The sequence below is a fragment of the Heterocephalus glaber genome, unplaced genomic scaffold (assembly GCF_053883595.1).
Source record: "Heterocephalus glaber isolate CG9 unplaced genomic scaffold, H.glaber_assembly_v1.0 deba00000943, whole genome shotgun sequence".
Taxonomy (NCBI): Eukaryota; Metazoa; Chordata; class Mammalia; order Rodentia; family Bathyergidae; genus Heterocephalus; species Heterocephalus glaber.
Genome location: NW_028258175.1, coordinates 11,870,001 through 11,892,327, shown reverse-complemented (window position 1 = coordinate 11,892,327; position 22,327 = coordinate 11,870,001). Strand labels below are relative to the sequence as shown.

Here is a 22,327-nt window from a genome sequence, read left to right as displayed (position 1 = left end):
TTAGTGACTGTTCTCTGCTGGAGAAGTATCTCATGGTTTATCTTTTTAGCTGATTCCTTAGGAATTTTGACCACCTTATACCATCAGTAGCAAAGTCAGGGATGAAAAATGACTCAGTGCAAAGCCAGATGAGAGCCAACAAGCTAAGAGTCCTTTGCTAGTCTCAAAGTAATGAACTTTTCCTTTAATTTGATGTTTGTTTGTTTTAAGATAGGGTCCTGCTATGTAGTTCAGGCTGGCCTGGAACTCACTATGTGGCCCAGGCTGGCCTTGAACTGTCACTTCTGCTGTTGGAAATACAGGTGTGTGTCACAATGCCCAGCCCTTAATTGAATCTTAAAAGTATGAACAGCCATTGCTGGGATGGACTCGGATCTTTGCTGAAATCATGTAGGAGTTTCCATATGAGAGTTCAACAGGGACCTTCTTGCTGTTGATAAGTTGTTTTTTCTCTTTTTTTTTTTCTTTATACTTTCTTCCATTCCTTAGTAAGATGTATGTCAAGTCTAAAACTGAGAAGTTTTTATGGTTTATTAAAAAAAAAAAAACAACGTACATCAAGATTAGACTTGGCTGCCAGGGCCAGAAACTCAAAATAAAAATAAAGGGGCTCATGGCTGGTAGGACAGCTAGCCCAAGTACCAGGGATACTGATTACTTTTGTCTTGCTGCTCTCATGTGTCAGTGTAGCTACAGAGGTTCCAGCTCTCGTATCTGCATTCCAATCAGCAAAGGAGGAGGAGTGGGGGCAGGCAAGCCCTTTCCCTTAAACAAATATTTGCCAAAAGTTGCATTTGTGTTTATATTCCAGGACCAGAACTTGGTCCCAGCTGTAGGGATGGCCATATGCCCAGCAGAAAAAGGAGCGTTCTGTTATTAAAGAGGAAACAAATAGATAGTGGAATGCACTGGCAGTTTCAGCCCAAGGTGACTCAAGTCTCAGAGCTGATATTGAGCCAGCACCAGCTCAGGCTGGTTTCTCACCTCGGGGCCTTGACCTCTCTTCAGATCTGGCCCAGGTGATGCTTAGGGCAAAAGCTTAGATCACATCTAATTTTACACTTGCAGGTGCCTAAAGCATCTGTAAATCTCAGTAGTATTGTTGCAGTTACTGCCGTGTATACCAAGAACCTCTGTATTAAAATACATGGAATGGCTGAGAATATTCTAGCTGTGACAGTTGCTTGCTGTATCCTGAACAAGGCACTGCGCTTCATGTACCTTGGTGTCGGCCTCTGTAAAAGAGGATCATGAAAATACGGACCACGGCAGGGGGAGGGGAGGGTACTGTGTGTCGGGGGGAGCTGGGCTAATGTCAGTAAAGCACTCTGCACGAAGCCTGGCACTTTGAAAGCTCTGTGTGTGTGTGTGTGTGTGTGTGTGTGTGTGAGCATGTATGTGCAGCATTGCTGTCATCAATCATTTCCTAATAATGATGACTTTTGGAAGGAAAGGTACTGAGGGACTGTACCTCCCTGTCTTCTGCTCCATGGAAATGTTTTCCAAACCCAGCAGCCAAAAATACCAAGGTATGGGATGCCTAACGGGTGGTTTTGTATTTCAGATCACTTTTCTCCAGAGAACGTAAATGACACGGCCAAGGAAACATGCCTGAATTGGTTTTTCAAGATTGCTTCCATCAGGGAACTCATTCCAAGATTGTATCCTTTTTGTGTCTGATGATGTTAAAGATAAGCAACAAGAGTTGCACCATTAATAGAAGACATGTGATGGCTTTCCTGACGTTTCTGTTGAAAATCTGGTCCCGTTACAATTGCCAGCCTAAAGATAAGGACACTCCACTTTGGAGAAGCCCTTGCTTAGTTAGACTCCTACTCTTTCAAGTTTTCGTTTTTGCATTCAGTATGATGCGGTACTTTGGCTTTTGTTTCCTTGGGGAACATTCCCATGTTAACTCTCTCAATTAAGACACTTTGTCTTTGTGTTTTTTCTCTGGTTCCAAAAACTTGAAGAAAAAAACCCAAAAAACAAAATCAGGTCAGTCTTTTCTGCACAGATGCCAGTATTGTGGAACAGAGAATTCAACTTACCCACAGATTATCCCTTAGTTATCTAAAGTTCATTCTTTTCCTGTGAAGCTTTGATGAGAAATGCTCAAAACCCACTTTGCATCTCAGCATGCAACCATGAATCAACACACAACATTTTCCAGAATTATTTTAAATAAGTATGGAACCTTGAGGGCCATATATAGAAACAGCCAGCCACTAGCTAACTTAATTCTCTGGGTGGTTGTGGGCCACTGTGATCCTCTCTCCTAAGACTTACTAGCTTTCTTCTGAAACATTCTTTGTCCACAGGGAACAAGCTGTCTGGAAACTGTCTTCCTTAATGGAATGTTTTTATAGCTATGTGGAAGCATCCATCCTGAAGTGTAATAAATTCCTCTCTGAAACGTAAGGCTCTTCCTGAGTGTCTAGCACCATAACATTTCTAAAACTCTCACACATATATAGACACACTCATGGCAGTGTGATAGCTATCATTCACGAGCACTTTATGGTAGATCTTATGTTAACCACTTAATCAGTATGTAGTCCAAGTGAAAATTTAATGAGATAGAGACCCCATTTTAATATCTGTTGATGAATGTAGAAGAAAACCCAAACTAGGGGAATCTGGTTAAGTAGTGTATGGGAGATCACTTTGACCTCATTTGAGTCCTGGCCATATAGCTATTGACTATATGGTTTGAGAAAATTGTTTCGAGTCTCTGAGCCTCAGTTTCCTCTCCTATGTGTGTGGGTCTAAGAAGAGATCTATAGTTGTAAACAGAAGGAAGTCCCACAATTCACCTGGATGGGGAGCAGGGACAGAAAGTGTCTGATGCTGGCCTGAGGTTCTGGGAAGAGATGGGCACAGGACATTGATTGGATCAGTGCCAGAGGAATATATAGAGAGATGCAGAGAGACGATCAAGGAGTGACCAGTGGGTGGGAAATTGTCGAGGGACAAAACTGTTAAAATTAGTAAAACAGGGCCAGGGATTTAGCTCAGTGATTCCACCGCCTGCCTCACAAGCGTAAGGTCCCGAGTTCGATCCCCAGTACCAAAAAAAAAAAAAAAAAATTAGTAAGATAGAAGATGGAGGAGTGATGAACAGCAGAGAAACAGCCTCTCCAAGATTTGGTGTCCGGAAGCTGGAATATAGCAATGTGAGGATGAGAAAACAAGAAGGAAGTGGGTCCCTGGGACCTAGCAAGGATCTGAAGCAAGAATTGAAGCCCACAGGGAGAGTGAGGAGAGAGACTTCTATAGAGAAGGAGGTGGCAGGTGGTGCTTTTTTCTTGAGCTCTGACTCACTGCATGGGGAGGGTAGCTGAAACCTGCAGATGCATGGTGACTATTGGTGACCCCAGAGACCTCTATGGAGAAGTGCACCAGTGGAACAGAGCAGTGGACCCCAGTGGACTGGTGTATTATTTGGGTTCAGAAGTCCCCCAGGAGAGGGTGACTGGCCTATAGCCATCTTGGAGAAGGGCCAACTGAGCTTGGAACACAGAGCAACTGCAGGCTGGTTCCATCAGGGTGAGGCAGAACTGAGTTCAAGTCCACAGGAGAACTGAGCCAACAGGGAACTGAGTTGAAGCCAGCAGGAGATACATGGAGTGTTGCAGGCTGAACAAGTCAAGTTTCAGCCTCACAGCCAAAACCAACCTGAGCTTCAGAACTAAAGGTGCAGGCTTGCTGAGATTATCCACTCCCCATCATTTATGATCCCCAGCCATCTTGGTATTGATCAACATGGATCTGAGCTCTGTGTGTCCAATTTGTCTACCAGTGACAGCAGAGACACACGTCTTGGAAGTGGATATTTTTTTTCTTATTTTTTCTCTTTTTTTGGATTTTACTATTTTCTTTCTTGATCTTCTTATATATGTGAACAGTATTTCTAGTTTTTTTTATTGTTGTTCTGTTCCTATTTTTATTTCTTTTCATTCTTTCCCAGTTCCCCAAAGTTTGCATAGTCTTTGTCATCTAGCCTTGCTTCTCATCTCTTCCTCTTCTTCTGTTTCTCTATTTTTTCCCTATAAACCCTTTTACATTTTTTTCCCCTGTGGGTAAAATCATTCTGAGGACATATTTACTATATATAATCTAGTTTGTTTTAGATTTTGTTATACAACCATAAATCTAGTTCATATAGTTAAAAGTGGCAAATCAGTAGTTACCACAGTTTGTCATTTTCTAGACTATGTTTGATGCTATTGTTACTCTGATTGTACTACTTTAGTCAAGGTGACATAATTGTGCTAATCAGTTGTTGTTCGTGGTACGCCAAGACTGAGTTTGCCTAAGGGTCATAAACAGTATGATAGGCCAGTGCCAAAGAACCAGGGGTTAGGCCAGATAGGCAGTAACTTCTCATCCCTAATATATTGAAGAGGTAGGATCTTGCAACAGACTCAAAACACAAAAGCCAGGAATACCTGGAAAACATGTCTGAGAAGTAATTATTTCGTAAGGTTTCTAAATACTAGCAATAAAGCTACTTACCATACACAATTTACAAGCACTAACCCAGGAATTAAACTAAAAAAAAAAAAAAAGAAAATGAGAAGACACTTTAGCAAGCTGCATCCTCAAACTTCCAGCTCACCAGGCAAACCCATGGGGCAATGAGGTGGAACAATTTGAAACCTACCCACTTGGACTCTGAAGTGGTAACAGCAGAAGTGACAAAGCAGATGAGACTAGAAAAGAATCAAATCAGAACTAGTTTTTCAGATAACCACAAAGATGATGATCATAATAAAAGACATGATTAGTGACTCTAGAGTAGATATAGGTGAAAAAGTAGAGGATCTTAAGAAAATGGTGGAAAGCATGAATACCCAACATAGGAAAGAAATGGAACCCATAAAGCACATTCAAACATATCGAGATTAAAAATTCCACTGATAGTATACACAGCAGAATGAGCCAATGTGAGGACAGAATATCAGATATAGAAGACAGGATTGTGGTTAGTGATCATGAAAAGAAAGATCTCTTAACAAGGGACCATGAACAATCAATCCAGCAGCTGCTGGATGATGCAAAGAAGAATAACATAAAATTGATCAAAGTCAATGAAAAGCAGGAGATAGCACAAATGACATACAAAACCTGTTCACAGAAGTAATGGCAGAAAACTTGCCAAGCAGGGAAAAAGAATTTGAAATACAGATAAATGAGGCATATAGAACTTCAATTAGCTGTGATCAAAAAAATCTACACCAATAATAGCCAAGATTCCAGAAATTCAACACAAGAACAGAATATTAAAAGCTGTTAGAGAAAAGAAATCACTTACAAAGGAAAGCCCATCAGAGTCAAAGCACACTTCTCAACACAAACTCTCAAGTCAAGGAAAGCTTGAAGTATTTCAAGCCCTAAAAGAAAACAACCTCCAACTCAGATTGATGAGCCCTGCAAAACTATCTTTCAGAATTGATGGAGAAATAAGATACTTCCATGACAACACCTGAAAGAATTTCATGACCACAAACTAGCACTCCAAAATGTTCTCAAGAACATTCTAGAAAGAGGTAATGAGAACCACAACTCCATGAACCCCAACAGAATGAATCCACTAGGCAAGGCAAGCAAACAGGAGAAAAAGGAAAACCAACAACAAGAAAATAACATGACAAGGATAAATCAATACATATAAGTTATAACCATCAGTGTAAATAGTCTCTATTCAATCAGAAGAGACTGGCAGGACTAAGAAGCAAGATCTAACAATATGCTGAAAGAAACACATTTGATTCAAAAATTCATAAACTGAAAGTCAAAGGATGGGAAACAATACTCCATCCAGCAAGGACCCAGAAACAAGCAGGGGTAGCTATTCTATTTGTAGTCAAGGTGGATTTCAAGCTAAGACTGGATTAAGAGAGACAAAGGTCACTACATCCTTGTAAAGGGAACAACCCAAGAATAAGAAATAACAATAATATATATGCACCAAATATCAGTGCAGCCAACTATATAAAATAAATATTAATGGATATGAAAAATCAACCACTAAAACAATTTAATGGGAGACCCCAATACTCCAGTTGGACAAAAAAAATCTCTCAGAACTGAACCAAACTTTTGAACAAATGGATTTAGTGGATGTCTACAGAATATTCCACCCCACAACATCAGAATACATATTCTTCTCAGCCACACGTGGGACATTCTCTAAAATAGACCACATACTAGCTCATACAACAAGCTTAAGTGAATGCAAAGGAATTGAAATTATCCAATGCATGTTATCAGACCATAGTGTAATGAAATTGGGAATCAATGGCAAAAGAAACCACAAGAACTTCATAAACACATGGAAATAAAATAACACCCTCCTGAACAACCAATGAGTCACAGATGAAATTAAAGAATTTAGACAGTCTCTACAATTAAATGATAATGCCAGTACAACATACTGGAATTTATGGGATGCAATGAAGGCAGTCCCACAAAGGAAATTTATGATGGTGAATTCCCATATCAGAAAAACAGTGAGCTCAAATAACCTAACGTTGAACATCAAAGTTCTAGAAACAGAAGAGCAAGTCAAGCCAAAAACTCATCTGAGGGAGAAAACTATAAAGATCAGAGCAGAAATTAATGCAATGGAAACTAAGAAAACAATGCAGAGTCAATGAATTGAACAGTCGATGCTTTGAAAAATTAAAACTGACAAACCCTTAGCCAATCTTATCAAAAAAAGGAAAGACTCAAGATCCTTGCAATGTAGGAATGAAAAGGATGAAATCACAACAGATCCTGCAGAAATCCAGAAAAGCATCAAGAACCTGTATTCTAGTGGGGCCGGGGATTTAGGTCAGTGGTTTCGCCACCTGCTGCTCAAGCGCAAGGACCCGAGTTCATTCCCCGGTACAAAAAAAAAAAAAAAAAAGGACCTTTATTCTAGTAAGATAGAAGACACAGAAGAAATGGACAGATTTCTGGATACATATGAATTATCAAAGCGGAAAATATGATAAAAATTCTAAGTAAGCCAATATCAGCCAACAAAATTGAAGATGCAATTAAAAACCTACCAACAAAGAAAAACCTAGGCCCTGACAGAATCACTGCTGAATTCTATAAGAAATTTAGAGAAGATCTAATGTCACTGCTACTCAAACTCTTTAATGAAATTGAAAGGGAAGCAGTACTTCTAAATTAATTCCTGGAATCAATAATTACCCTGGTAACTAAAGCAGAGAGGGATCCATCCCAAAAAGAAGACTACAGGCCAAGCGCCCTATTGAACATAGACACAAAAATTCTCAATAAGATACTGGCATACAGAAGGCAGCAAATGATCAAGAAGGTCATACACCATGATCAAGTAGGATTCATCCTAGGGATGCAGTCAATAAATGTAATACCATATTAACAGCCAAGGACAAAAACCATATGATCATCTCAATAGATGCAGAAAAAGCATTTGACAAAATCCAACACTCATTCATGATAAAAACCCTACAGAAATTTGAAGTAGATGATCTTTATCTCAGTCTAATAAAAGCCATCTATGACAAACCAACAGCCAACATCATACTAAATGAACAAAACTGAAAGCTTTCATTCTAAAATCAGGAACAAACAAGGATATTCACTGTGACCACTCTTATTCAATATAGTTCTGGAAACAGCAATTAGACAAGAGAAAGAAAAGAAATAAGGATAGGAAAGGAGGAAGTTAAATATAATTATCTGCGGATGACATGATACTCTGCATACCCAAAACTCTGCCCAAAGACTTCTAGATTTAATAACCAAATTCAGTAGCATGGCTGGATACAAAGTCAGCACTCAGAAGTCAATAGCATTCCTGTACACAAATAATAAACTCACTGAGAGAGAAATTAGGGAAACAACATCTTAATAGCATCCCCCAAAATTAAATACCTAGGAATCAATCTAATGAAGGAAGTAAAAGACCTTCACATGGAAAACTATCACAGTCTGAAAAAGGAGATCGAAGAGAGTATCAGAAAATGGAAAGACATCCCTTGTTCTTGGGTAGGAAGAACCAATATAGTGAAAATGGCCATACTTCTAAAATTGTTATACAGATTTAGTGGAATCTCAATCAAAATGGCAATAGCATATCTCACAGAACTGAGAGAAAACGAACCTAAAATTTATATGGAACCTGAAGAGACCTAGAGTAGCGAAAGCAATTTTGGGCAACAAGGGCAAGGTACAAGGCATCATGATCCCCAACTTGAAATTATACCACACAGCTACTGTGATTAAAAACAGCATGGTACTGGCCGAAAAATAGACCTGAGGATCAGTGGAACAGATTAGTAGATGCAGAAACAACTCCAGTCACACTCAGCCACCTTATCTTTGACAAAGGAGCCAAATGCCTTCACTGGAAAAAAGACGTGTTTAATAAATGGTACTGGTTAAACTGGCCTTTTTTTTTTTTTTTTTGGTACCAGGGATTAAACTTGGGACCTTGCGCTTGCGAGGCAACTGGCAGCACCACTGAGCTAAATCCCTGGCCCTAAACTGGCTTTCTACATACTGAAAACTGAAACTAGACCCATATCTTTTAACATACAGTACACTCAAAAGGATCAAAGATCTAAATATGAAAACAGAAACACTTAATGTGCTGGAAGATATAATAGGTAGAATTCTCGAAGACATTGGGGTAGGCAAAGACTATGAATAAAACCCCAATTGCACGGGAAATATCACAAAGAACAACTGGGTTCTTATTAAAAAGCTTTTGCCCAGCGAAAGAAACCAACAGAGTGAAGAGATAACCCAGTGTGGGAAAAAAATTTTGCCAGCTGTTCCTCAGACAAAGGACTAATATCTAGAATATATAAAGAACTCAGAAAAAATCAGACGCTCCAAATTTAAAGATCCAATCCAAAAATGGACATCTGAAATGAACAGACACTTCTCATATGAAGAAATAGAATCAGCAAATGTATGAAAAAATGTTCATCAGTGGTTATTCCAGAGATACAAATTAAAACAGTGCTGAGATTCGATCTCCAAAAAGAATGGCTGTTATCAAGAAATCAATCCTGGGTGTGGTGGCGCATGCTTGTAATCCCAGCACTCAGGAGGCAGAGGCAGAAGGATCGCCAAGAGTTCAAGGCCAGCCTGGGCTACATAGTTTGGGGCCAGCCTGAATTACAAAGGGAAACCCTGTCTCAAAAAACAAGCGAAAAGAAATCAACCAAGAACAAATGCTGGCAAGAAGTGGGGGGAAAGCCTTCTCCACTGTTGGTGGGAGTGTAGACTGGTGCAACCATTGTAGAAATCAATGTGGAGATTGCTCAAAAAACTAAAACTTACAGGGACTGGGGATTTAGCTCATTGGTACCACGCCTGCCTCACAAGCACAGGGTCCTAAGGTCAGTCCTTGGTACCAGAAAAACAAAAAAAGAACAACTAAAACTTAGAGGAACTATTTGACCCAGCTCTTCCCCTTCTTGGTATCTCCCTGAAAGAAAAGCATATTGGGCCGGGGATTTAGCTCAGTGGTTTCGTCGCCTGCTGGGCAAATGCAAGGAGCTGAGTTTGATCCCCGGTACCAAAAAAAAAAAAAAAGCATATATGCACATCCATGTTTATAGTGGCACAGTTTGTCATAGCTAAATCTTGGAAACAGCCCAAATGCTCATCAATGAATGGATAAAGATTTTTTTTTTATACAGTGAAGTACTACTCTGCCATAGAGAAGGGTAAGCTTGACTATACTTTTATGTGAGATAAATTGGACACACATGTTTACCACAGTTTCTGGTATGAGAGACTGAAAGTGGAAACAAGGACTAAAATGTATAGTAGGTATTGGGAAATGGTAAGAAAATGTTCAACTGAGAAGGTGAACAAGGGAGGGAGAGGGGGAAAGGGAAGAAGAGACAAGAAAAAATGGAAGAAAATGAAAACAAAGCTTTTGTAAAGAGGAAGGCTTGGAGGGAGTATGGGGGAATCAGGAAAAAAGTAAGATATATCACGTACAGGTACAAATTCCCTAAGGTGAGTGTTATCATTATGTCACTCTAAAGTGTACCAATAAAGGTTTTGCTTTTTAAAAAAATTAGTAAAGTAAATGTGACCTCAAGCAGGAAAAAAGGTGAAGGTCAACTTCAGGCACTGAGTAGATAATAGTGCTGAAAGGAATCATTCAATGAGCGAATCATACCAGGAGAGAAAGCCTTAGTACATTGTCTTAGAAAACGCCTATGCTTTGACCTAATTTGTTCCAGAAACTTGTAGGTTTTTCCCATCTCCAAAATGTAGCAAGTTTGGTGGGTGTGATGGTGCACGCCTGTAATCTAGGCACTCTGGAGGCTGAGGCAGGAGGATCACCCCAAGTTTGGGGCCAGCCTGAACTGCATAGCGAGACCCTATCTTAACCCCCTCTCCCCGCCAAAACACCGAAATATAGGAAGTTTAGCCTTTATTGTAAAACTAAGAAACTAGCAAGTTCTTTCATTGGGTGTGATGCTGCCTTCTTTCTCTCTCTGACAGGGGGATTTTGGAATGCCTGCCCCGGTTGACCTGCATGATCAGAGGCATCGGGGACCCACTGGTGTCGGTGTATGCCCGGGCGTACTTGTGTCGGGTAGGCTGCGTGCACTCCTGTGGCTGCTCCTGTCTCCCAGGCCTTCCTTGGCCCTGCTCTTCCCCACTGCCTCAGAAGGCAATGGGAGGAGAACTTTACTGATGGCCAGTTTTAGAACCCAGCCTACAGAAAGTAGGTGCAGAATTTCTTTGAAAAGTTAGTTTAGAAGTAGACCAGCTTATCCTAAGTCATCCTCATTAGGAGATGTTTAAGGTCATCTTCAAACCAATGAGCTGATTTTCAGAATTATTTCTCAGTTCTTGCTGGGAAGGAAGCTCCCAGGCCTTCCAGACCACTGATTGCTTTTTATTGACCTGAGAAAATGCTGTCCCTTTGCCTTGAGCCTGATTGTTTTTGTTTTGTTTTCTTTGCTTGTGAAAGAGCTGGCTCAGAGCATGAGTTGGTACGGCCACTGGCAGGGAGCAGTGTCCCCTGGGACAGCGGTCTTGGTTGAGGTGGACCGGTTGGGAATCAAGTGGCCTTTCTCTCCCGTAAAGCACTGTGAAGCTTCAGTGTAAAACTACTCAAAGTTTTTTCTTTGTGAAAAATATAACCCATGAAGAAGATGGGGCCATTTTTCTTTAGCCACAGAGGGGATTCCCCTCTTAGGCGTCTCTGAGGAGAGGGTCTTCCCTGCTTGCCCTGTCCGTAAGAGGTTGTTAGCAAGGGGTTATGATCCCCAGTGACCCCCAGACTTTGCTGAGGACAGAGCCCCCATGAGCACTGAAGCCTTTGGTGTACTTCTTCTGCCTGATACCCAGCAAACGATGAAAACGTTGTGACCTCAAGTGTCACAGAAACCTCACTCACTCCCCTCAGAGTGTAGCAGGCATCCTTAACGAAGGACATGTTATAGGCCTGCTTCTTGATACTGACGAGGAAAGAGAAAGTCATTCATTTAAGGGCACCAGCTCCCCCTCTGACAGAGGGCCCAGTGTGAAAATCTGGGTGGGTTTTCCATTCGGGAGCACCAAGTGTTTCCTAGAGCTTATGAGGTGGCTTTGAATGGCAGGTGTCAGAACAAAGCAGACCCATCCCAGGGAGAGTAGTGATGAGTGCAGTACATTTCATGGCATCAGTTCCCACAGTGAGTAGTTACTTAGAGTCTCTTGACTGACTTGCATAAGAAGATTAAGAAATAGTCTATGCTTAACAAAATGCTTTCAAGAGGCAAAAACCTAGTTCATGTTACTTGAAGTATGAGAGATTTAATAAATTGTGTGTCTGGAGACTGCAGACAGTGGACAGCATGGCTTAATGTAAGGCCCCTATGTGCACTGTCAGGAATTGGCTTTCTTCTGGGTTGACTTCATTCTTTGGCTTGCTCTTTACATATGGAAGCCCATGGCAGCTCTGGGCTTCCATTCTGCCAACTTTAGGACCCTTTGGAAAAGGTACCTTTTCCGAGTACATCCGGCTAATCCTAGGGCTGGTGCTTAGTGGACCACTTAAGTCACTTGTTCATCACTAGAGCAGTTGCTGTGGCCATGGCATGGGAGAGGCTTACTGACTGAGTCTGGGTCACATGCCCCTTCCTGGAACTCAGCATGGGTGGGTCCAGCTCCAACATGGACCTCATAGTCTAAGAGATACATTTGAGTCCCCCGAGACACTCCATCTTACTGATAGTAGAAGCAGAGGGTATGAATATCAGGCAGGCTGAACCAGCAGATGGACGTCAGGAACAGCTCCCCTTGCTACTCTGGAAAGTCTTTTAGACCCAAGCAGATTTCCAAGCTGCTTTTTTGGGTTGATGAGAAGAGATAAACAAGAAACAAAAGCAGTGAGTGGGTAGGGCGTGGGGGAGCTTGGAGCTGTTTATTAAGGGAAAGTATGATTAACTCCTCTTCTTAGCCATGACCCTTTCAGCTCATTGCCACTGCTCATCGGCTGGGCGGCCTTTGCTGTCACCTAACAGATAATTATTGCCTTTTCTACAATATGATTCAGTAGAAGGAAAGACAATAGAGTCAGAATGTAGTAGAGCTGGATCTGACATTTGTTGGTATTTTTTAAAAATCTGTGTGCTTGTGCTTGCAAATAGCCTTTCCTGCCTCTAACCGCCATAAACCTGTTCCTGAAATGTAACCTTCTGGTGATTTTCACATCACTCCTCCCAGAAGAATGGTGCCTAGCCATCCAAAAGGCACCACTGTTGCTAACCCTGGTGACCTCTGGAAAGGGAGAGATGAGGGGAGAAATCTGTCCCTCACAAAAGAGTGGATCCCAAAGAGCACCTTCCCTCAGGACATTGTTTTTTTGGTTAAGCAGCAGTTTGGAACTGTGGCGTATCTGAGGAGCTCAGTTTCAGGACTATTCCAGTGTTTTGGTTTTGTATTTTAAACACATGTGCATTCTCATACTTCTACTTGCCACTCCACCCTGGTGCTTGCCTACCTTCTAGAGGATTGGCAGATGTCTTTAGCTAGAAATGTTATGATAGGTTTTTAAAATACTGAATGCTGGAGCTAATACACTATAGTATTATAAATGCTTTATGCTTCACTTATATGAAATTGCTTAAAATATATTAAAACGTATGTCTCTTTCCATGATTGCCTAGCAAGGAATGAAATCTGTACTGTTTTTAACAATGCTATAAGTGGCAGTACAACATCTGAAATCCAAGCCAATCCTCTGACATCTTTTGGTGGTAGGAGAAGATGCTGGGGATTGAACCCTCAGCCTCAGGCACACTAAGCTCTGTCTCTGAGTACTGTACCTCTCAGCCGTACACTGGTCCCTAGCGTAACCTTTTTGCTTCATGTAATAAGCACAATCACATGCATGTTGATCATTTTATTTTCTCAAGAGGAAGAGAATATTGTGTACAGTCTTGAGCATACATTCCTCCTCAGTGCTGCATTGATTTGTTTTCTTGGTCATCTGTTCAGAAATACATTCATTACCTTTGGGAAATTACAAAGATGATTACTGCAATTGTTGCTCTTTTTCATTAAAAATAGCTTCTATGGTTTTTCTGGGAAGAACAATACATATTTATTGAATAGGAAAATAGATGAGCAGAAAGAATAAAAATTAATGTTCTGGACTTCTCCTGTATGTCTATACATACATATGTATGTACATATATATTTTTTAATTTACACAAATGCATTGGTATGTACATCTTATTTGCAGCGTGTTCCCCATTGTCAAAGTATTCTCATTTCCTTTGACTGCAGGTGGGAATGGAAGTGGCTCCACACCTCAAAGAAAGCCTGAATAGGAACTTCTTTGACTTCCTTCTTACATTTAAACAGGTACGAGAACACTGTCAGAACAGCCCATGGAAATAACAGCTACGCAATAGCAAATTCACAAAACCCAGTGGATTTTCCAAGTTGAGAATGCCTTAAAGCCCTTTCAGTGTGCAAACCCTAGAAAATGACACTAGCGTCTGTTGTAGGCCATTAAAATGTGTTGATTATTCTGAACAAACAGAGAAAATTAATATGCATGTGTGAACAGGAAGCATCTCTATACTTGATCAGTATAGAGACGCTTCCTGGCACCTGCTGACTCCATTTTTATCAGATTCTTCCTTTCCGTGGAGCATGTTCCCAGAACAGCTCATGAGAAATGACATGAGAAATTTTGGGTGGGGACTATTTTTTGGCAGGTTCCAAAGACAGACAGACAGACAACTGAGAAGCTAGGCTGTCTCTTGGGGCCATCCATGCGCTTCCAGGACTGTCTGGTCGGGGAGTCTCGTGGTAGTTCCTCGATGTGCAGTTCCCCTCTTCTCTGCGTGTCTTGTGATCTCCACAGATCCACGGGGACACGGTGCAGAATCAGCTGGTGGTCCAGGGAGTGGAGCTCCCGTCCTATCTACCCCTGTATTCACCTGCCATGGACTGGATCTTCCAGTGCATCTCCTACCACGCCCCTGAGGTAACTGCCTGGAGGGGTGCGGGCCCCTCTCGCCTGGGGCTTGACAGCCCTATACTACGTGCCTGTGTGCAGAGTGCACTGCTCAGAGGCTTGCTCTGTGCTAAAGCCTTTTTCCTGGACTGTGCCTGTAATGATCTGGGAAGGGGAGGCAGTCTCTCCGACAGGCCAAATCCTACATCAGGTCACACAGCTGGGAAGTAGAAACTGGCCACAAACCCACGGAATCTGACTCCAGGCCCACTGAGCTTTATTGTCTCTATACTTGCCTGCACATGCCCTTTTCCTGTGTATCATAATCCAGTAAAGTCAGTAGAGCAGGTAATAATTCCCTCATTTTAGAAGGAAAGTAAGGCTACTTAATTGCTTTTATAAGATTCCCTCCCTTCCTCCTTCCCTCTCTTTCCCTCTTGCTAATTGTTATATTGTTAGGAATTAAAGCGACATCAGAATCAGCAGAAAGTCCCTTCTTTTCTTCTCTGAGCTTGAGAGGCAGTTTCAGTAGGCTGCCAGCCCAGGTTGTCATCATATCTGTGATGGATGAAGTTTTCTTTTTCTCTTCTCTTTTTTATTGAAAAGAAAAGAGAGACTTGCTGCAAAACAAGAATGCATAGAGCAAAGCAAACTCATATCTGCCTGTATCCTATTTGCTGCCAACACATGTCAGAAGCCCTTCAGGAAAAAGAGAGGGCATGGCTATGAGTAAGCAGTCCCAGTGCCAAGGATTTGTCCTGTAGAAATAGGTAGATGGGGGCTGGGGATTTAGCTCAGTGGTTTCGCCGCCTGCTGTGCAAGCGCAAGGACCCGAGTTCGATCCCCAGTACCAAACAAACAAACAAAATCTTATCATAAAAAAGTAAAAAAAGAAATCTGTAGATGGACATGAAAATGTATGTACACATTGGTTTGGTCGGGGTGTTGCGGCACTGGATGGAGGACCTCGCAGGGAAGGTTCTGGTTCAGTTACGGGGCACGCATTCCATGCAATGTTCTGGGGCCTTTAAATGGTGGAACCCACGAGCATCTGTCTGTGCTGACACAAAGGTGTTGCTGAGTGGAACACAGTGGCCCCACACATTGCTGAGACTGTGCTGAAGATCATAGGAAATGGGCAGCATGTTTTCAGGGGATGTCTTCTCTTTACACTGGCTTATGTGGCCTGGGATTTGACAAGTGAGGACCCTGAGTCCAGGGCCTGAGTCCAGTCTCAGCTCTGTTATGGTAGTTGTGGTAAGGTGGAAAGCAGCTGATCTGCCTCTGACCTTCTTTCCTTGCCTGTGAAATGCGAGCAATATTAATAATTCCATTTTCCACTCTGTTGTAGTGATCAAAGGAGACAATGCTTTAGGGTGCCTACACCCTAAAAGTGCGCATAGTACATTTATACATGATTTTTATATCTGCATGAGAGCCAGGAAGGGAATGTGACAAAAATCACTGGAGGATGAGACTTGGGCCATCTTATTTTTCTTTCCCCATCTGTTTTCTAACTTTTCAGCAAATATGCACTGCTTTTATTTTTTCAACTTCTCAAGTAGGAGAGGGAAAAACAGGGACATCTTGTATCTTAGATGAATTTTTTTTTTTAACCATTAAACAAATTGATTTTAAATGAAGCCAGTCTGAAGGGAAGCAATTGCTTTGAAAATATGCTGTGCATTCTCTACGATCTTTAGCATAGTCTCAGCAACTGCATGCTGTCCCGGGTGCTGGGCAGAGGTACATGAATAGTGGAGAGAGACAGGCCTTCATACAAGCAGGACTGACATGTTGAAAATGAGAACACTTATTTTTCCCCCCTTATTTTAATGAAAAGCAAAATAAGATTTAAAACAAAAAGTACATGTCATAGGCATCTTTCCTTTTATTTTAAGCACCAGGAATCTCAGAGGACGGCAGAAGCTGGGAATAGAACTTTCTCAGGGAGTACAGCTCTAGGAAGTCATCACTGCAGTAGGAGAAGTGATTAAAAAATTAGGTCACCTGAATAATAATAAACTCTAGTTCTTGGGGGCACTTAAATACGGAACTTGCAGTGTCTTGTTACGAAATGAATCATTTTCAAAATGCAAAAGAATTGATGTGAGTATAGAAAGTGTTGTTCAAAATACACGGGACAATTTGATGCTAAAAGCTTGGACACTAGCTTGTTCGAGCCATCACAAAAGTAGAGCTGTCTTTTAAGAGGCCAAGCCTCCAAATTAGGGGACTGTAAAGTTCGGCCGCAGCGATTGGTAATATAAAGGGCAGGCAGGTGAAAGGGGCAAAAGGAGACAAACCTTTAGCTGTGACTATCCGATGTATGAAATTTCACATTGAAATTCAAAATTTAAAAAATCAGAGAGTGATTACTCAAAAAGACTTTTGTTGTTGTCATTGTTTTAAGACAGAATTTTTTTCCCATCCTACAACTAAAATAAGATTACAGGTGCATTCTGCCCAGAGGGAAAAAAAGCAACTATTTTATAAAACCTGTTTTTAGTCAGTGAAACAGATCTGTTGCTAAGCTGTTCATCTTTGTTACCCAGCAGCTGTTTACTTGTTGGGCATGGGGTTGGGTGGTGTAGAAGGAAAACAGCCTGAGCCTGACATTCGTTGTGACCCCTGTTGGGTGTGGAATCCCAGCATCCCTGGCTGGTTGGAAATGCTGAAGAGAAGAGGAAGGCACATCAGCCGAGGCTGCCGGGGCAGTAGGCAGGCCTGCTTTGGCCACTTGCCTCCCTGTGCCTCAGTTTTACAACAGTAAAATGGAACTAATACACTGGGTGTGGTGGTGTAAGCCTGTAATTCCAGCACCGAGGAGGCAGAGGCAGGAGGATTGCCATGAGTTCAAAGCCAACCTGGGCTACATAGTGAGCTTTATAAAGAGCTTTCCCTGAGGACCATTGTGATGATGACTGTGACACCACACGTCAGTGGGGTACCGCCATTGTTACAGGCCATCCTGACAGGCCTCACTGAAGCAGAAGGGGGCCTGCACCTGAAGGCCAGGGGACAGGCAGGGGAAGGGACCTCTAGAAACAGGGGCAGACATGATAAGAGGACCAGCATTCCTGGACAGGAGTGAGAAATTAGGCTGAGGGGGAGTGGACTGCGTTGTGCTGGCCCAGGCTGCAGAGGGGCCTGGATGCAGGGAGCTCTTGACAGGTCTGATCAGGACAGTGATTTGAAAAAGCAGCACTTTGAAGTTCTAACTGGCACAAGCATATCAGAGGAACTGGGAGAGGAAAACCAGTTGGAAATTGGACAAAAACAGGAGGTGGAATGGATAAGAGAATTTCATAATCATAAAAAATGTATTAGTAAAGGTGGCCCATGCCTGTGATCCCAGCATCTGGGAGGCTGAGGCAGGAGGATCGCAAGGTTGAGCCCAGCCTGGGCAACTTAATGACCTAACGAGATCCTGTCTCAACAATAAATTTTTTTTTTTGGTACCAGGGATTGAACTGGGGTCCTTGCGCTTGCGAGGAAGGCAACGGAACCACTGAGCTAAATCCCCGGCCCTTCAACAATAAATTTTAAAAAGGCCGATAGCTCAGTGTGAAGGCCCTGGGTTCAATCCTCACTGCTAAAAAAAGAAAAGGTACTAGTAAAAACATAGAATCCACAGAAATAATTTAGAAAAGAAAGGTTGAAAGAAAATAGGCATCCATAATGGTCAGTGTTAACATTTTTGGTACGCTTCCTTCTGATTTAACCCCCGTGCCCCATGTAATTTTGTTTGTAGATGAGAATTTCTCCCTGTGTGGTTTGCACACAGTAACCCATTAACATCGTTACCTGTACTTCCACTGGTGCTGAGCATGTTCTATGGCCACCAGTCGTTTCCGGGTGATTCGGGAGGCAGTGTGCCTGTGGGATGGATGCAGAGTTGGAGGAAGGAGATGCATCAAGTCAGAGCTAAGCCTCTGAGCCCCTCACAATCCTGCCCTTGTCGGGGCTCTGTCTGCGCCACGCTCTATGGGGGTGACTTTGCCCGGGTTATCTTATTCTCTTTCACAGCCTCTCCGGGCCACCTCTTGTTATAATCCTACTTTACAGTTGAGGCAGCCGAGGCTTAGAAGCTTGTGCAAGTCACACCCCTGGAAAGAGCCAGGCGATGGCCGGCTTTGGGCACTATGACCAGCACTGGGAGTTTTGTCTCCTGTAAACTTGTCCTTCTAGGTGTCTCTTGTTAACTGCTCCATTTGAGATGGGACTTTAGGGCCTGACAAACTGACTCATGGAGCTGTCACTGCAGTAGCCTTACTAGAGGTCACTCGAAGCAGTCTAAAGCATGGTTAGGCCAGTCATGCAAATCTAAGAATAGCCTGGGCCATGTTAAGTTTCCCTTCAGCCAGCAGTGCTATTTCTTCGCTTCTTTTGAATTAGGAAAATGTGCTCAGTGAAAGAGAAATAATAGGACCAATGCAGAATTTCTCCTTTTACTGCCTGGGGTATAGAATTTTATTTTTACATTGAAATAGTTTATTTCTTTGAGTCTTGACCATATTAACTTTGGATCGGTGGAAAAGATATTAGCTTTTAAGATTAATTTGTGGTTTTGCCCATTCTTTATGTTTCTGATTCATTTAGAAAAATGAGAAAAAATAAAAAGGAAAATAGACATATTATTTCATTTTTTTATGAAGCGGTGTTGTGTTTGTAAACACTGATTGGAAAGTTATTTTGTAAAAGCACACAAATACAAATTGTTGGCAGTCTGGATTACATATGAGTTAATCTTGGTTTAGAAAAGAGGAATGTGGCCATAGTATACTTTCTTATACTTTGAAGTGAATAAATAACAGTAATCCTAATGCAGAGAGATAAGATTAAAAATGCATCAGTTAAATATGGTAGTGGTTATACAAATTCCCACACACTGATGAGATGTTGGAATCAGCCCCAAGGAGATACCCTTTGCCACCAAGAAGAGAGTGCATGTAGACCAAGACCGGTCTAGTTAACTGTATCGGACCAGTGTCGATTTCTGGCTTTGGTGATGCAGAGCTACGTGAATTGTCACCACTTTGGCAAGCTAGGTGATGAGTACTCAGGACGTCTCTCTACTATATTTTTGTGAGTCCATAATTAGTTCAGTATAAGATCTTACGGCTGAAATGTAACTCAGTGGTAGAGCACTGGGCCTAGCACGTGTGACGCCCTGGGTACCATCCCCAGCACACACACACACACACACACACACACACACACACACACACAAAATAAAAATAAATAAATTATTGTAAACATCCATCATTAGGGGCAGTTTGAAAACCAGTGTCCTCTCCGTGGTGTGGACTGCTTAGCCACTAAAGAGATTGGGGTAGATCTGTGTATATTAACATGGGAGAAGGGAGATCCAGCCTAGATTGTTGAGTTAAAAAGCAAATTACAGCCCAATGTGTATAAGGTTTCCCATTTTTGTAAAAACAAAATAAACAGACCCAAATGGAAGGCACTGAGAAGGGGAGCATTTACTCCTTCCTCCCTCCTTCAACCTCCCACCCCTCCTCCCTCTTCTCCCTTTCCAACGCTCTCTCTCTCCCTCTCTTCCCCTTTTTCTCTCTTTCTGTCTCTTTCTTTCACCTGGGGACTGAGCCCAGGGCTTTCATAGTAAGGTAGATCCCTAGCCCTTTTTAAATTATTTTATTTTTCAGTAGGGTCTCACTGAGTTGCCCAGGGTGGGTTGGAACTTGGGTCCTCCTGCCCCAATCTCCAAGATGCTGGGCTTATAGGCACGCACCATCACACCTGGCTCACGTCTTTCGTGATGCATGTCAATATTGTTTGAAGTTTTATGTTTAACCATTTATTGTTTTTTTAACTTTTATGAAAACAATGAAATGTTATTAAGTAAATGAAACATGAGTCAATAAAAGAAGCCAGAACACAGACAAGTGCACTAACAAAGTACCTGTTTTATAGGAATCTTCAAGCTCTGACGTGTGTGAAAACCCAATATATTGAGCCGCAGGGTTTTCAGTGGTTGAGAGAAGCCAAAAGGCTGTTTTCACCCTCAGTGTGCTTTGAACTGTTGCTCTTCTTGTTCTTGCCAAAGATAATCAATCTCATTACTTCTCAGAGAATAATAAAAATAATCTGTACCAGACCTGCCTGAGATCCATAACATCTGGCTCCTTGAATACTTAGGGACATTCTATTTCTGTATGACGACAGCCTTTTTATTCCAGTTATGTTGTTGGATGGATTTTTAATGCATTTTTGCGTGTGTAAATGAGGTCTGTTTAAGCACATGCCTTATCTTTTTGGATCTAATGTTTCCCTAGCCTCCTGGGCTGTGGGGAAGAGCGAATGAGGAAAGGGAAGTCGGCCCCCTGTCCTGGCACCTGGGGCCGGTGGGTCCCAGAGTCAGGGCTCAGTGCCGAGGCCACTGGCATTAGCTCTCCTGTCTCAGGCTCCACCTTGGCTGTGCCCTTCAAAACCCTCTCCAAACCACTGCCCAAAAGAATGCTCCACAGATTGATTTTTGTTTTAAAATAGGGCTGTTTTGAAGATACGTAATTGTCTTAAGATAGCTCTAAAGCCATTAACAGTATTTCAGTGTGTAACCCGTTTACTTCCTTCAGGGAGAGAAATACGCTCGTGAACATAAAGTCAATGTGGCGCAGAGCCTGGCCTTCCGTGCCAGCCCACTCAAGTTTCCATTTGGCTGCCGTTGCTGCCTGTGTGACCTTGGGCACAGCCTGGCACTGTTCTGTAGCTCAGTGTCATCTGTGAAATGGGAGAATGAAGCACCTGCTCCTGGGTGATCGGGAGAGGGGGCCACGGGGGCAAAGTACTTCTCTGCGTGACCTGCAGGCACTAAGCCCAGTGTTTGTTGATGCCTCCTTGGGAAATGAGAGCACAGCTACTGTAGGCCTCTGTGAGGATGAGGAGACCCTGGCGCAGCAAAGTTGGTGCCTTGCCAAGGCCTTGCCACTGGCAGTTGGTATGGCTGGACTCGAACCCAGGCCCTAACTCTTATCCATTCTACCAAATGCCACTAAAGTGAGTTTTTTTCCCCTCTCTGTCCTCTCTGTCCCTACCAGGGATTATACAAGTGGGCAGGTGGCCGTATTTATTTTAGAAGATTGTACTTTGGAAGTCTCTGAGAAATGTTGCTTTAAATGCTTCAATCTGATGCTTTTTAAAAATTAAATTTCTTAGGTTTTGCTGACTGAGATGATGGAAAGATGTAAGAAACTAGGAAACAAGTAAGTACTGAAGATTCATAAAGCATGGGTTTGAAATGAGAATTGGTCGCTTTTTTGAGGTTAGCCTGCTAACGGGGTGACAGTGGACAGAGGCAAGGTAGATAGCATGGAGGTGTAGGACGCTGGAGTGGATGCCTGGCCTCAGCTCTCAGCTCCATTATGCCTTGGCTTTGTGCTTTGGGCCACTTGCTTGACCTCCCTATGTCTCACTGTTCCTGTCTATAAAATGGGAAATGATTGTCCTTTTCCCCATGGGACTGTGGGTAAGTGGTAGGGCCAGGAAGAACCTGATCTTCCTTTCTCCAGGATATCCGAGGTTCCCTCTGGTGATGTGGTGGTGGATGTAGAAGCAGCCTTTCGTGGCTCTGGTTCACCATCATGTCCTGAGTGGAACTTAAGATCTCTTTCCAAGAAATCCCTTTTGAAAGAGATGCGGATGTATATTTGCAGCATGGATCAATATTGTTATTTAAAGTTTAGTTTTAGTAGTGCACCAGCCTCTTTGAAGGGTCACTTCTGTTTAAATGGATTGGGTTCCTTACTCACTTACCTGCCATCCATCCTTCCACCCACCCATCTATCCAGTTACTTTGTGTTTTTCAAGTTCCAGTTATGCACAGAACACTGT

At 42.3% G+C, this 22,327-nt stretch overlaps 1 protein-coding gene across 9 annotated transcripts in view; it reads left to right on the top strand.

Annotated features, from left to right (window-relative positions):
* The window catches only part of Vps35l (VPS35 endosomal protein sorting factor like), a 122,722-nt gene that overhangs the window by 37,589 nt on the left and 62,806 nt on the right, over positions 1–22,327 (top strand). For all 9 annotated transcript variants that reach the window (XR_015450404.1, XR_015450403.1, XM_087208928.1 and 6 more), the window contains 6 exons: positions 1,565–1,661; positions 2,370–2,417; positions 10,516–10,609; positions 13,795–13,872; positions 14,381–14,503; positions 21,653–21,699. Coding sequence is in view for 7 of the 9 variants with exons in the window: in XM_087208928.1 (XP_087065054.1) it covers positions 1,565–1,661; positions 2,370–2,417; positions 10,516–10,609; positions 13,795–13,872; positions 14,381–14,503; positions 21,653–21,699 (487 nt within the window). In the remaining 2 variants the exon portion in view is untranslated. The remainder of the gene's footprint in view (positions 1–1,564; positions 1,662–2,369; positions 2,418–10,515; positions 10,610–13,794; positions 13,873–14,380; positions 14,504–21,652; positions 21,700–22,327) is intronic.